Source organism: Diaporthe batatas (genome assembly GCF_019321695.1).
Source record: "Diaporthe batatas strain CRI 302-4 chromosome Unknown Contig00006, whole genome shotgun sequence".
NCBI classification, from domain to species: Eukaryota; Fungi; Ascomycota; class Sordariomycetes; order Diaporthales; family Diaporthaceae; genus Diaporthe; species Diaporthe batatas.
Window position 1 is genome coordinate 932,701 of NW_025408553.1, and position 14,626 is coordinate 947,326.

The 14,626-nt window shown below is 52.5% G+C and overlaps 5 protein-coding genes across 5 annotated transcripts; 1 reads left to right on the forward strand and 4 right to left on the reverse strand.

Annotated features, from left to right (window-relative positions):
• The first annotated feature begins 463 nt into the window (after positions 1-463).
• KVR01_006075 (ATP-dependent RNA helicase MTR4) lies at positions 464-5,812 on the forward strand. Its single transcript, XM_044786181.1, has 2 exons — positions 464-3,983; positions 4,095-5,812. The coding sequence occupies exons 1-2, from the start codon at positions 832-834 to the stop codon at positions 4,273-4,275; spliced, it is 3,333 nt and encodes a 1,110-aa protein (XP_044644878.1). The 5' UTR covers positions 464-831; the 3' UTR covers positions 4,276-5,812.
• KVR01_005766 (uncharacterized protein) lies at positions 4,662-5,720 on the reverse strand (the record flags this gene model as incomplete). The annotated part of the gene is made up of 1 exon (XM_044793298.1): positions 4,662-5,720. The coding sequence occupies one exon, from the start codon at positions 5,718-5,720 to the stop codon at positions 4,662-4,664; it is 1,059 nt and encodes a 352-aa protein (XP_044644569.1).
• Positions 5,813-7,494: 1,682 nt separating the features above from the next.
• KVR01_006332 (uncharacterized protein) lies at positions 7,495-9,039 on the reverse strand (the record flags this gene model as incomplete). The annotated part of the gene is made up of 1 exon (XM_044784930.1): positions 7,495-9,039. One exon carries the CDS (start codon positions 9,037-9,039, stop codon positions 7,495-7,497), a length of 1,545 nt encoding a protein of 514 aa, XP_044645135.1.
• Positions 9,040-9,814: 775 nt separating this feature from the next.
• On the reverse strand, positions 9,815-12,053 carry KVR01_006092 (uncharacterized protein; the record flags this gene model as incomplete). The annotated part of the gene is made up of 7 exons (XM_044781293.1): positions 9,815-9,997; positions 10,078-10,212; positions 10,277-10,489; positions 10,549-10,576; positions 10,644-10,707; positions 10,766-10,964; positions 11,751-12,053. The coding sequence occupies 7 exons, from the start codon at positions 12,051-12,053 to the stop codon at positions 9,815-9,817; spliced, it is 1,125 nt and encodes a 374-aa protein (XP_044644895.1).
• Positions 12,054-12,830: 777 nt separating this feature from the next.
• KVR01_006369 (uncharacterized protein) lies at positions 12,831-14,402 on the reverse strand (the record flags this gene model as incomplete). The annotated part of the gene is made up of 3 exons (XM_044786011.1): positions 12,831-13,222; positions 13,329-14,149; positions 14,215-14,402. 3 exons carry the CDS (start codon positions 14,400-14,402, stop codon positions 12,831-12,833), a joined length of 1,401 nt encoding a protein of 466 aa, XP_044645172.1.
• Between the last annotated feature and the right edge of the window lie 224 nt (positions 14,403-14,626).

Here is a 14,626-nt window from a genome sequence, read left to right on the forward strand (position 1 = left end):
GGGAAGGTCTTTGCCTTGGGGTTGAAGGGGATGTTGCTGTAGGGGCCCTCGGGGTAGTGGTAGGGCGAGGACATCTGGGAGCGGGTGGCGTGGAAGCCTCGACGCCCAGCGACCTGGGTGGTCGCGCGGACAGCGGCGCGGGAGAACATCTGCGGCCAGAGGACCAATTTAGTATCAATTGCGCATCAATTACATCCGGGCCTTCGGCTAGGGACTGACCTTGAGGAGTGCTTCTGTGTGGGTGTAGCTGGGGGGCGGGTAGTTCAGGGTGGTGACGTTGAAGTACCGCTTTCACAATTGAAGTCGAAGTCGTACGAGAGAGAGCTCTCCCGTCCCCCGGGTTGCAGCATTCTCGCCTGAGAGTTCAGGCAGACCCTTCCTAGTCCCGACGCCAGGGTTGCAGGGTTCCGCTTTGACACCGCTCTCCCCGGTCTGGCTTATCAATTCTGCCTATCGCAAAAAAGTTGACCTCGAATCGAGATTTGGTAGCGCCATCGCTGCTAAATGATGCGGCTACGCCTGCAGTTGATTCAATCTGTGTAGCTCGCGCCCCCCCCGACCTCGAGAAGCTTTCTTGTTGTCACCTACCGCCCGTCCGTGGACATCACCCGCTCTGACGGCCCTGTCGCGGAGCTAATAAACTTTCCACCCGCCTCTACATCAGGCCTTCAGACTCCTGAGACGCGCCTTCCGTTTGGCGCCTCCGGCTGAAGCCATCGCCACGGGCCGAAAATCCCTGCAATTACGATTGCGCCGCGCCGACCCCACCAGTCGCCAACGAGTACAGTTTGGGATTGAGCAGACTGCTGTTCCACAGCGATCCGGCCCATCATGGACGAGCTCTTCGATGTCTTCGATGAGCCGCCCAAGCAGGCGGCTGAGGCCGTAGATTCCCCGGCGGCCGCCGTGACATCCCCGTCTGCAAGGTCCAAGTCATCGAGGAAGGAAAAGACGGACAAGAAGAAAGACAAGAGCAAGAAGCGAAAAGCAGATGGACACATGAAGAACGGCACGTCTCCCGACGCAGATGTCGAAATGGCCGACGGCGAAGAGGCCTCCAACGAGGAGGAGGATGGCGAGGAGGAACAACCAGATCAGGAGCAGAACGAAGACAATAACCAGGACCCGAAGCGACGGAAGAAGGAGAGCGAGGCGGATCCCGTGATGGCAGATACGTTCACCACCGCCGAGTCGAGAGAGCTTGCTGCCGCCGAAGGTTTCGCCCCGGCAAAAGGAGAGGAAGCGGATAAGGCCCTCACTATTGCGCACAACATCCAACATCAGGTCGCCCTGCCGCCAGATCTGGATTACGAATACGTTCCGCTTTCGAGTCACAAGCCACCCGCAGAGCCCGCGAGGACCTACAGCTTCAAGCTGGACCCGTTCCAGAGCTTGTCTGTGGCTTCGATCCAAAGGGATGAGTCGGTCCTCGTCTCAGCCCATACCAGTGCAGGAAAGACGGTGGTTGCCGAGTATGCGATCGCACAATGTTTAAAGAACAAGCAAAGGGTGATCTACACGAGTCCCATCAAGGCGCTTAGCAACCAGAAATATCGAGATTTTCAGGCAGACTTTGGCGACGTGGGACTGATGACCGGAGATGTTACCATTAACCCGACTGCAAGTTGTTTGGTCATGACAACCGAAATTCTTCGATCCATGTTATACCGCGGCTCTGAGATCATGAGAGAGGTGGCGTGGGTTGTATTTGACGAGATCCACTACCTCCGGGACAAGAGTCGTGGTGTTGTGTGGGAGGAAACCATCATATTGCTGCCAGACAAGGTCCGATATGTTTTCTTGTCCGCGACAATCCCCAACGCCTTCCAATTTGCGGAGTGGATTGCCAAAATACACCGTCAAGCGTGTCACGTCGTTTACACGGACTTCCGGCCAACGCCTCTGCAGAACTACTTTTTCCCAGCTGGCGGCGAGGGTATATTCCTTGTCGTTGACGAGAAGAGTAATTTCAAGGAGAACAACTTCAACAAGGCTATGGCCCTTATTGAACAGAAGAAGGGCGCGGACCCCGCGGACCCTAACGCGCAGATGAAGGGGAGAGGAAAGAACAAGAAAACGAATAAGGGCGGCAAGTCCGACTCGCAGTCAGATATCTCGAAGATCATTAAGATGATCATGAAGCGCTCATTCCACCCTGTCATCGTCTTCAACTTTAGCAAGCGGGATTGTGAGGCAATGGCTCTCGCCATCTCACACATGACGTTCAACAACGCGTCTGAAAAACAACTGGTTCGAGAAGTGTTTCAGAGCGCCATCAACCAGCTGGCCGAGGAAGATCGGGCGCTGCCACAAATTACACACATTCTCCCCCTTCTGGAAAAGGGCATTGGTGTCCATCATTCTGGTCTCCTGCCCATCTTGAAGGAGACCATCGAGATTTTGTTCCAGGAGGGCTTGATCAAGGCGCTGTTCGCTACCGAGACTTTCTCCATTGGTTTGAACATGCCGGCAAGGACAGTTGTGTTTACGTCGGTTATGAAGTTCGACGGAGTGAGGCAACGACCCCTGACGACTGGCGAGTACATTCAAATGTCCGGTCGTGCTGGACGACGAGGTCTAGATGACCGCGGTATTGTTATCATGATGATTGACGACAAGCTCGAGCCCGAGACGGCAAAGGGCATTGTGGCCGGTGAGCAAGACAAGCTCAATTCGGCATTTTACCTGGGCTACAACATGGTGCTCAATCTACAACGAATCGAGACCATCTCGCCCGAGTTCATGCTCGAGCGATGCTTCTACCAGTTCCAGAACGCTGCAAGCGTGCCTGGCCTGGAGAAGGAGCTCATCGCCCTGCAGCAGGAGCGGGATAACATGGTGATCCCTGATGAGAACACAGTCAAGGAATACTACAACCTGCGAAATCAGATCGAGGACTACACCAAAGACATGGTCGCGGTAATACAGCACCCCAACTACTGCACTGAATTCCTCCAGTCTGGACGATTGGTACAAATCAAGACGCCGAGCGGTGAGGATTTCGACTGGGGTGTTATCATCAACTTCGTGTCTCGTCGATCGCCCAAAGCCGGTGAGCCACCACACCGGCCCCAGGAGTCCATTTTCATTGATGTCCTCCTGCGGCTGGATGGCGAGAGCAACGATGTCAAGCGCATCCAACCTTCCAGCGGTGTCATGCCACCCGGGGTTCGCCCATTTGTGGAGAGCAGGTCCAAGACCTGCAGGTACGAAGTTGTGCCGGTGCTTCTCAACTGTGTTAAGGCTTTCGGGCAGATTCGTCTCTTTGTCAAGGGCGACCTCAAGACGGAGCAGGAGATGGGCCACTGCGGAAAGAACCTGGAAGAGGCCAAGCGACGATTCCCTGATGGCATCCCCATCCTCGATCCTATCGAGAACATGGGCATCACTGATGATTCGTTCAAGAAGCTCATGCGAAAGATCGAGGTTCTCGAGTCGCGGCTGTTGTCAAACCCTCTGCACGGCTCACCTCTTCTTCCCGAGCTATGGGAGCAGTACTCCAAGAAGGTGACCTTGACTGATAAGATTAAGGAGAAGAAGAAGGCCATCGCCAAGGCACACAGCATCGCCCAGCTCGACGAGCTCAAGTCCCGCAAGCGTGTACTCCGCCGCCTGGGTTTCATCAACGACGCCGAGGTCGTGCAGATGAAGGCCCGCGTGGCGTGCGAGATCTCGTCGACCGAGGGCCACGAGCTGCTCCTCTCGGAGCTTCTGTTCAACCGCTTCTTCAACGAGCTGACACCCGAGGTGTGCGCGTCGGTGCTCAGCGTCTTCATCTTCGACGAGAAGGTGGAGACACAAGAGCTGAAGGAGGAGCTGATGAAGCCGTACCGCGAGATCCAGCGCCAGGCCAGGATCATCGCCAAGGTCAGCCAGGAGAGCAAGCTCGATGTGAACGAGGACGAGTATGTGCAGAGTCTCAAGTGGCAGCTCATGGAGACTGTATACGCTTGGGCACAGGGCAGGCCATTTGCAGAGATTTGGTGAGTTCATTTTGCGAGGCGCTTCTTACCCCGACACCGCCCATTTTACCTTACCGAAACAACCAACACCGCACAATTCCGCATATATGTTCAATGCTAACAGTCTCGCAGCAAAATGACGAACGCCTACGAAGGCTCACTTATCCGCCTGTTCCGACGTCTGGAGGAGCTGCTGCGACAGATGGCCCAGGCCGGCAAGGTCATGGGCAGCGAGGAGCTGAGCAAGAAGTTTGAGGAGTCCCTCAACAAGATCAAGAGGGACATCGTGGCGGCCCAGAGCTTGTACCTTTGATTGTGCTCACAGACGGGAGCAAAGCATCTTTATTCGGCGCTGCCGCCATCTCGGGTTTTGGCTCGTGCCCATTGGACAGGAGTTATTGGACTGGAAAATACCATTATCATCATAGCGGCGTAGGTAATGCGGTGTAGAGATCCACGTAGCAATGAACCGAAATGCAGTCGTTGACTGACTTGAACGCTGATGTGCGTTTAACTCATCTAAACTTTCAGACACCCTCAGTATGTCCTATTTGTTACTACTGGTAACCTCTCAAGCGCTCTGGTGTAAATCACACCAGCCATCTCGCTAGTGTTGATGATCGACCATTCAAAAACCGCACAGTGCAGTACTGCCGTCCACTTCAAGGTGGCCCCTGGGACGTACGGCCAGGCAGATCACTAACCAATAGCCCGGATAGTGCCAATAAGCAAGCTCAGCACGAACCCGAAATAGACAAACACCCTCATCCGCTTGGGGATCTTCTCCTCGTCCCGCACGAGCCACCCGATCGCCCCGAGCGGCCACACGAACCCGATGAACATGCCCTTGAGCAGTATGTCCAGCACGCCCGCGACGCCAAACTCCTCGCCCCCTCCGGCGGCGGCGGCGGCGGCTGCCTCGGCCTCGTCGCCGTCAGCCGGCATCGCGGCGGGCGCGGCGTCGTTGTTGTTGTCGATCCAGGCGTCCTCCATGCCGCGCAGCGTGTCGGGGCTCGGCAGGGTGTCGGCCGTGTGCCGCGCCTCCTGGATCGACCGGAACTGCAGCCGCAGCTGGTTGACCTCGGCCGCGGTGAAGCCCGCCGAGAGCAGCCTGTCGAAGCCGCGCGGCGTCCGCTGTCGCTGCTGTTGGTCCTGGCCCGCTGCGCCGGACCCCGCGCCGCCGGGCAGCGGTGAGCGGCTCGGGGGGTAGGGCGACGACCGCCCCGTCGGCTGCTGCTCGGGCACGGGCTCCTCTGCCCTCCGCCTCTCCTCGTCCAGCTCGGCGTCCGTGAGGAGGTCGCCGATGCTGCAGTTCACGTAGACCCTCTGGGCGCCGGCGCCGCCCTCGACCGCCTTCCCCTTCCCCTTGGGGTCATGTTCCTCCTTGGCCGCGGCTGCCGATGGCGGGGGCGGAAGGACCTTGAGGACGGAGCCGAGGACGGCGGTGTCCGGGAGGATCTTGCCGCTGTGGATGAAGCGCAGGCGGCGCTGGGAGTTGGGCTGCTCGAGGCGCGAGCGGATCAGGTGCTTGAGGGCGGCGACGGTGGTGCGGCCCGGGTGGGGGATGTCCAGGAGGAGGTCGGGGATGGACGTCGAGAAGCGGACGGTGAGGAGGAGGGGCGGCGTGTACTGGGGCTTGGGCGGCGTGTGGCCGCCATGGTGTGGTGCGAGTGAGGCCGTCTTGAGCGGCGGTAGATGGTGGCTGTGGCGTGGTTTGGTGGGCGAGGAGGACGAACTGCTGCCGCCGCCTCCACTCATCTTGGCTATAATGGCAAGGCGATCAGTGGTACCATCTTCTGGCACATGGTGTACAAGGTGATTGCTTGATGCACCGGTTGACTGGGAATGAGTGATCAGCGGGATGACGTGCATGTAAGTCGTAAGGCAGATGCGATTAGATTAGACAAGTACACAAGTATGCATTAAACGGTGCTTGACCCCTAGTATCAAGTTAGCGGGACATAGGTCTCAAAATGTCATGGTATAGCTTATGTGCTTAAAGGTGTGATAGCTATTATTAGGAGTTAGGTTAGTGAAAATTCTTAAAGTAGCTTTAAATAGTTTTATTATATATAATAATAATTAAGTTTAATAAGTTTATAAAAACTACTTATATTTTTTTAAATATATTTATATAAAATATAAAAATATAAATAACTTTTATAATTTATTATAAAAAATAATTAAATTAATTATATTAAATAAATTAATTTAAAATTAATATTAGTTAAATAATAATATAAAAAAGTAATTAACTTATAATTTTATATTATAAAAGTATAAAACTATTTAAATTAATATAATAAATAAAATATATAAATTTATTAATTAATTTTATAAATAATTAATAAATAATTTTAATAAAACTTTAATAAATATTTAATAAATATTTAATAAAATTTAATAAAATTTAATAAAATTTAATAAAATTTAAAATATTTAAAAATATTTAAAAACATTTAAAAACATTTAAAAATTTAAAAAATTTAAAAATTTAAAAATTTAAAAATTTAAAAAATTTAAAAATTTAAAAAATTTAAAAATTTAAAAATTTAAAAATTTAAAAATTAAAAATTTAAAAATTTAAAAATTTAAAAATTTAAAAATTTAAAAAATTTAAAAATTTAAAAATTTAAAAAATTTAAAAATTTAAAAATTTAAAAAATTTAAAAAATTTAAAAAATTTAAAAATTTAAAAAATTTAAAAATTTAAAAAATTTAAAAATTTAAAAATTTAAAAATTTAAAAATTTAAAAAAATTAAACCTTTAATTTAAAAAAATAATTAATTTAATATATCTTTAATTTTAAATATTTTAAATTTTTTTTATTTTATATAAATAATATTAATAATATATTTTTAATAATAATAAGAATTAAGAAAGTATAAAGATTAGGTAGTAAATTATTAAGGTAAAAGTAGTGATAAGAATAAGACCTTAGGAGAGTAAAGAGGGTAAGGAGGGTAGGAGGGTAGGAGGGTAGGAGGGAAGGAGGGAAGGATGGTAAGGACGGTAAGAAGGGTAAGAGGGCAAGGATGTTAAGAGGAAGAGGTGTATAATGAGTGTACTATATGTTTGTTACTGTTTGAATCTCTAATCTCATCTTTAAAAGTTCAAGTCGTAGAATTTAAAACTAGAGGCTGTATCTTTTCAGTTCGCCTACCTCTGATTTGTCGTTCTATAGAAGCTTAGACTGTAGTGATCCGGATTTTAGCTTACATAATGTATCTTGTAGGTTTTTTCTTATTGGAGGAAGTATCTCTAGAGGCTGTCCCCAAGAGGTCGGCATTTGGCAAGTTGCCCAACGAGACTGGTCTTCAAATGCCGTAGCCGTACAGCGGGCATCGAGCAAAGCTCGTTGACGAACAAAATACACATGAGTTTTGTGAATACCTGTATGCAATTCTGATTTCTCATTGCCTATGGAGTAGACTAAGTGGGCAATACTCACCGGCTGCTCGTGGGATTAGCTCTTGTGATCCTATGTAGGATCACCATCATGCGTCGCGCATGACGGCAGAAACTTAGAACTCAACGCGAGAATGGAACAAACGTGACAACAGCGTCCGTCCCATTCCGAGCCCTGCCAATCCCGCGCAGCAAAGCCGCCACCTCCTCATACGCCTTCGAGTCACCAGCGCGCAGGAAAAAGCGTGCGTGCGACACGGGGTTTTCAAATCCCGGCACGCGGCAGTCGACGTGCTCATCCCAGTAAATCATCTGGCCCGGCGGGTAGTATGAGAAGAACCATTTCTCCCTTCCCAACATCCGATCCGACTTGAGCTGCACACTCTGGAGTGATGGTGTGTGGGCGAGCCGGCGCGCGACTGCCTTGATCAACGGGATGATAGCCTCGTCTCGTGGGGCGCGCCTGAACATCGAAGCATGTATGATGTGCCCTTCCTCGTCTTGGAATGTTTCCATCGACTTGGCGTGCGCTATCGCCTCATCGTTTTGCTCATCACTGTCGTAGTACCCTGGCGGGAAGAAACCTTCCGCGTCCTGGGGCAGCGGGATGTCGCTGCTCTCGTAGCAACGTGAGTCTTCCTGTGAGCCTTTGAAGAACCACTGGCCGTCGAGGCTACCGAGGCAGAATTTGACTTTCAATGTCTCCAGAGACCCCCAGGAAGGAGTTTCGTCCGTTTCTCGGGGCCAGAACAGCGTAGGGTCGATGGGGCCCGTGTAGGAGAAGCGCTGGATGTTGCCTCTTCCAAGAAGCGCGCACAGAGAGCTGCAGATCGAGTTACCATCCACGTTGAGGTTGGGAAGCCTCTCATTGTGTGGGTACCACGATTCTCTGACACCTATTTTCAACTCCTTTAACGCGGGCGAGGGTTGGAAGCTGGCGACTGCGCTGGCGAACTCGTGCATCTGGTGACGGCGTAAAGCTAGAAAGTGAGTGGGTTCATAGATTATCCAGATGATGCGCTCCAGGCCAGGAAGTGCAGCCGTCAGTGCAACCCAGCTACTAGGGTCTAATTTTCGATCGTGTTCCATCCATGGTTCCATGCGCATCAAGAATGACGTGACGCGTGGGACGACGACTGTGGGCGGTCTTGTGAAGGAGATATACGACTGGCTGTATCGCTCTCGAAAAAGATCCAGCCGTCTCCCCATGGCAGGTTCGTTGCGGTCAGAATAGACCTTTTTTGGATCGTGCACTGCGTTATCCGTTGGCGAGTAGGTGTAGAGTTCAAGCTTCAGTTCGCTGTCAGCGGGCCACTGCGATAATTCCTGCAATAGCGCAGAGAGGTGGCGACTGAAGGCAAGGTTGTTCGCTGCTCGATCGTCTGCCGTTTCATAGTTGGCGCAGTCTTCATCGCTGTATGTTGGTAAGATGATTGCGAAAAAGATTAGCCGGACGAAGCGCCGACGCGTTGGATGGCTCGCAATGGACGCGCAGAAGTTTTGGAGCCTATCGCTTGTGATGACAAGGTTTCGAAATGTCAAAGTTTCTATGGCATACTGCCAGGAGCGTGAGAGTGTAGCTAGGGCTGGCCGGATGAGTTTGCCCTTATATTTCCGGGGAAGGTATTCGGCTACTTTAGCCACTATTTCTTGTGGGAGACGCTCCATTTCGTGGAGGAGGAGGGAAGATGAGGGAAACGTTGTGGACGTCAGGAGAGCCCAGGGGAATTAAAGGAAAGGAAATTGAAGTCTGGGAGGTGCTTGTCCGAGGCCCAAACAACTTAGAGCAACAACAACAGTATTATGCTTTTTTGAAAGGGCCTGAACAGTGTGAGACTAGATTGTTTTGGCCAACGATATTTCGGCAGGAGGGGGAAGAGACTGGTCATGTTGGGGCTGTGGCTGTGCTGTAGGCAGGACACTGGACACGCAAGATCCGTCAACCAACGGCCGTCATGATGAGTGTTGTCAAAATGCTAACCCATGCATTCCAATATTGTTGCCTATGCCAAGAACTCATGATTTGTACACAGGCATGTTCTACAGATTGATTGAGGGATTTTGCCCCCCAAAAAGAATACAGCCAAGTTAATCGTCGAAGTTTGCACCAGTTAATGCAGTACAGTAACATCGATTTCTCTCCATCATCACACAACATAGGCCGAGCGGCAAAGCAGGAATTTGATGATTTTCCTTGAGACTACACTTGAAAAATCGTATTGAATCATGAAGTCCTACTCAAATAGAACAATCCAGTCTGGCTCACAGCCTCGAAGCCTCGAGCAGCTTCCTCTCCTCCGATTCCGAGTTCCCAAGACCAAAGACGGAACATATCCTCGTACAACGACAACTCCCAATCCCTGATTCCATATGTCGGGATCCAAACACCCCAAAACCTCTCCAGGAACAAGTCATCAACGGTAGCTGAGAGTATGGGCAGCCACTACTTCCTGCGGAACAAGTTGGACAGCCTGCGGCTCGCCTTGCGCCCCAGCTTCGCCCGGGTACGGGATGCCTGGACCGCGAAGCGGACCAGGGACTCGAAGAACTCGGTGACACCCTCGCCGGTCTTAGCAGAGCACTCGTAATAGGCCGACGCTTTGTTCTTCCGTGCAGTCTCCTCGCCCTGCAAATGCTCAATGTCAGTTTCTTTCTTTGTTTTGTTTATTGTTCTCGGAGCCCGTTCAAAGTCGGAAAAATGCGTACCTGTCCGATGGTGAATGCGTTCGACTCCTTCAGGAAACCCAGGCGCAGGGTCGGAAAGTCAGGACGCAGGTCGGCCTTGAGGCCGAGCACGATGGTCGGCACATCGGGGCAGTTTGCCTCGGCCACGCGCTGCCACTGCCTCGGGTGTCAGCAAGCACATCGAACCGCAGGCTGCTCAGGGGGAAAGTGTATTCATTACCTTCGCCACGGACTTCAGATTGCGCTCGTTTCCGATATCAACACAGATGACGACCACGTCGAAAGGTGCCAATGTCAGGGGATGAGCCTGGCCGTCTCTCACGTTTCGGTGAGGTATGTCCCACACCTCGGTGCGAGCCTTGTAATTGTCGACTGACAGGACGCCAGTGAGCTTGATCCGAGAAGGGTCGAAGCCGGGCCGGTAGGTGGCGGTCTAGGAAAGATGTCAGCACAAGCCACCATTTCTGGTGTCGAGTTGGTTTCGAGACATACACCGCTGCTTGCGGCCACAGTGTAGCGACTGCCAGTGTTAGCAGGGTCACTCGCTGGCGAACTTGTAGCAATTAGGAACGTTCATAATTGCTTACGAAATCAGGAGGTCCTTTCCGCAGTGCTGGTTTCCGATGAACGCGACTCGGAGGTTGTGCTCTTCTGCTTGGCTAATGAGAACCAGGAGCGATACAACGGGGTCTGTGTGGGAAACCCATACCTTTCTTCCGCACGGTCAGCCTGCTGAAGAAATCCTTGGAAGACCTGCGCATGTCTCTCAACATGACCGAGGCAGAGCTCTTTCTGCCATTGTTGACGTCTGCCGCAGGAGTGCCCAGGCCTGATCGTCGGTTTCGAATGGAACCGAAAAAGCTCCTCGAGGGCTCCTCGGGCTTCTCATCAACAGCAAGGCCGACGCTCTGTGTTTCGCCCTCGATGTGGTCAGGCTCGCTGAGCTCGTTCAAACGTTTTCCACCTGAGTGACGGAGGGATTGTGGACTCACCTGGGCTCTTCCGTCCTTCTCTCCGTTGTCAACGGGCAAGCGACCCTCCAACTCACCCATCTTGGAGCCAAAGTGGATGGTGTGCCGCTTAGTAGCGGTAGTGGCTGTGCGAGTGAGAACTCCCATGTTGTTTTCGTACTTCAGGTGAGAAGGAGTGCTTTCATCCTCGCTTGCTTCTCCTGGTTCTTGAGACTGCTCTGACTCGGATGTGTCCTGTTCGCTAGCCTGATGCTGTACAAACCCTTGGAAGAGGTCCTCGAACTGGCTTGGTGGACGGTGGGATTGCTGTGCGTGAGATGCCGGCTGAGAGCTGAAGTACAAGGAAGACCTCCTCTGTGGAATCCTTGGCTGGAAGTACAAGTCTTCAAAATGGAGGGGGACTTGTTGGGGCTGAGAGTGGTCCTCAACAAGCGGAGGGGGAGCTTGGGGAGCTTCTTCAAGCTCTGTGTGAAATTCAAGCTGCGAATGGACCACCTCAAGCTGTGGAGGAGTGAAGAGCCGAGAGGGTGGTCTTTGAAAGTGCGAGTGACGCCTCTCAATGTGGACAGGGTGCTGAGAGAGAGGGTTGGGATGCCCAAAACGAAAACGAGGGACAGAAAGATGGGTGCCCAGTCCAGCAGAAGCAGCAGCAGGAGGAGGAGGTCCAAGTGGCTCGGCAGCTGGAGCAGACTGTGCTCGAGGTCTGATGTTATCCGGAAGCACGAGTGTGCCAGGGGTGCCTGGAGAGACGGGCTCAGAGTGAGCTTCTGGCCGGTCTGGGAGGCTGTGGAGCCACCTCTGCATGCGCCTTGTGCAAAAGATGCGCCCCTGGGTCGTCACATGTGCCTTGTACAGCTTGGAGGTGGTCGGCCGATCAGGCTCCCAGAAGGGATCTGCCGCCCTCTTGAACTCTTCCACGTTGACGTCGATGTACTCCGGAAAGACACGTTGTGGAGGCACTTCATTTGCGCTTGTGCCTTGGGCAGATCGCTGCCACCCATCCCTCTCAGCTTGGAGACTGCTCATAACCACTGGCGGATCTTCTAAGATGCCCTGTGGGATGATTTTGGTTGTGTTGTTGTCCTCACTCCACGTCGTTTATGTCCTTGTGCACTCAGCATACACTTCCAGGTCTTGATGTTGACAACAGAAATTCAGGCATGTAGATGGTGGTCCAGGCGACTGCATGCGTGGGATACAGTGGTGAAGCGACAAATGATGAGCAGGTTAGAAAGAACCCCGTAGCTGTCAAGAAGGGCTTTATAGGTACAAGCGGTTGCTTTGCTTCGAAACTCGAGGCGTGATCTAAATCGCGGTGTTATTGCCAGTGGGCTAATTGGTGGTCGTGCCCCCAAAATTTGCACAAACGCCAATCAAAACCCAATGGGAAACATCGGGTTGGTCCATGTTCGAAGTGATCAATGTGAACCATTGCTCAAACTGGTCCTCAGAGATCTCCGGCATGCTGTATAGCACCACCTTGAGCACAAACTTGCCACCAAGGTGTTAATATCGGTACCTTTTCTTCGAAGTTGCCCTTTGAAGAGACTGTGCACTCACTTGGTGAGCCATCACCGCGTTGGGCAGCCACTGGAGTGTGCAAAAGGTCGACAAAATTCCAGCATAGGTTGCACAAATGAGCTCTGAGATTGAGCTCCTGCCACCCCCCCCCCCAGAATCTCCTTGCAACTTGATCTTCCCTGTTGATCGCATGGTCATCAAAAATGGTGCCAAACTGACGAAGCCATGCTAATATTTTATTCTTTCTCTATCCAGCCTCCCAACCAAAGCAGACCCCCCCTACTATTGAATATACTTCTTCAGCCCCCTCAACCTCTCCTTGGCAGTCTCAAGGACATCATCAGGCTTGCAGACCGCAAAGCGCAGGTAGTCCTCGACAACGCTGCAGTTGGCATCGGTGTAGAACTCGGTGGGCGGGATGGCGGCGACGCCAACCTCCTGGATCAGGAACCATGCCAGCTTGAAGTCGCGCGGCCGGCTGGCCACGTGCGGCGGGAAGGGGTAGCCCTCGGGCAGCTTGACCTTGGACAGGTTGGCCATGACGAAGTAGCCGCCCTCGGGCTCCGTGTACGGCAGCCCCAGCTCCTCAAACACCTCGGTGAACCGGTCCACGCGCCCCTTCATGTCCTTGACGCAGTCGTCCCAGAAGCCCTCGCCGTCGGCCTTCTCGAAGCCTGTGTTGGGGGGAATGGTCATCAGCCACGTTGTTGCTCTCTCTCATCTCCTGTCATATCTCCCGGAAGGGGGAAGGGGAAAGGAGTAAACTCATAAAAGACTCACCAATCGCACAGGCCTCCTGCAGCGGCGACACGGACGAGTAGCATATCCTCGTGTGCGCCGCGGAGACATACTGGATCAGCTCGGCGGGGCCCATGAGCCAGCCGACCCGCCAGCCGGTGGCGTAGAAGTTCTTGCCCGCGGAGCCGACTGTCAGGGTGATCCTTTCGACCTCGGGGGACAGGGTGGCGATGCGCGTGAAGGGGACGTAGTAGAGGCGGTCGTAGACCTCATCCGACAGGATGATGATGTTGTTCTTCAGGCAGATGTCGGCGATGCGCTGCAGCTCGTCCCGGGAGAAGACCTTGCCGACGGGGTTGTGCGGCGTGTTGATGACCATCATCTTGGTGCGGGGCGTGACGGCCCGTTCGAGCTGCTCAAAGTCGACGGTCCACTCGGCGGCCGAGGAGGTCTTGGTGGCGCCCTCCGCGGGCGGCTGCATGGGCACGTAGACGATCTTGCCGCCGGGCATTTCGATATTACTGATATACTGGTCGAAGAAGGGCTCAAAGATAATGACCTCATCGCCGGGCTCGATGAAGGCCATAAAGGCGCTCAGCATGCCCTCGTTTGCGCCCGTCGTGATGGTCACCTCCGTGTCCGGGTTCAGCTGCCGGCCCCAGTGCGGCGAGTAGGCGTCGGCGATGGCCTTCTTGAGCCGCGGGCGGCCCTTGGTCGGCGAGTACTGGTTGCACTCCACCCGGTCCAGCGCCTCCTTTGCCGCGTCCAGGATGAACTTTGGTGGGTTGTACCCGAAGAAGCCCTGGCCCATGTTGATGATGGGCTGGTTGGGCGATGAAGCTGCCGCCTCGTTGATGATGGTCCTAGGCCTCGTCAGTACAATGTCCCACCATGAGAGATGCTTTTTGAGTCTGTGTGCTGTACTGACCACACATCCTGCCTGCTGCCCGCCACACGAGCAGCAGGCTTTATCTTTGGGGCCGAAGCCATCGCCGAGTAAAATCTGCGCGGCGGTGATGATGGTGATGCTGCCGTTGCTGTAGTTGTCTTGGCAAGGTTCTGCGCAATGCTTCTTCTACCTAAAGAGCCACCAACCAAACCGACAAACGCCCGCATATGTTCTAATCGTGGGAAGACAAATGAGAGGCAAGGGGCAAGACTTTTAAATTGTGAAAGCAGTGAGTGAGTCTCGTTTAATCCCGCTCACTTATTAGACTTCTTGCCGCTTGACTCCGCTGCCAGCGATCGACTTCGGCATCGACGTCGGCTCAACCCCGGCCTTCCGGGATCGGATAGCAGCTCTCGGTAGCGCAAGGGACCCTGAGGATTGCGCCATGCAT

Bases quoted from the DNA above. Each gene is read 5' to 3' on its own strand.
- KVR01_006075 (XM_044786181.1), top strand. From the start codon at position 832: ATGGACGAGCTCTTCGATGTCTTCGATGAGCCGCCCAAGCAGGCGGCT. The intron at 3,984-4,094 runs GTGAGTTCATTT...ACAGTCTCGCAG, and splicing joins AGGCCATTTGCAGAGATTTG to CAAAATGACGAACGCCTACG.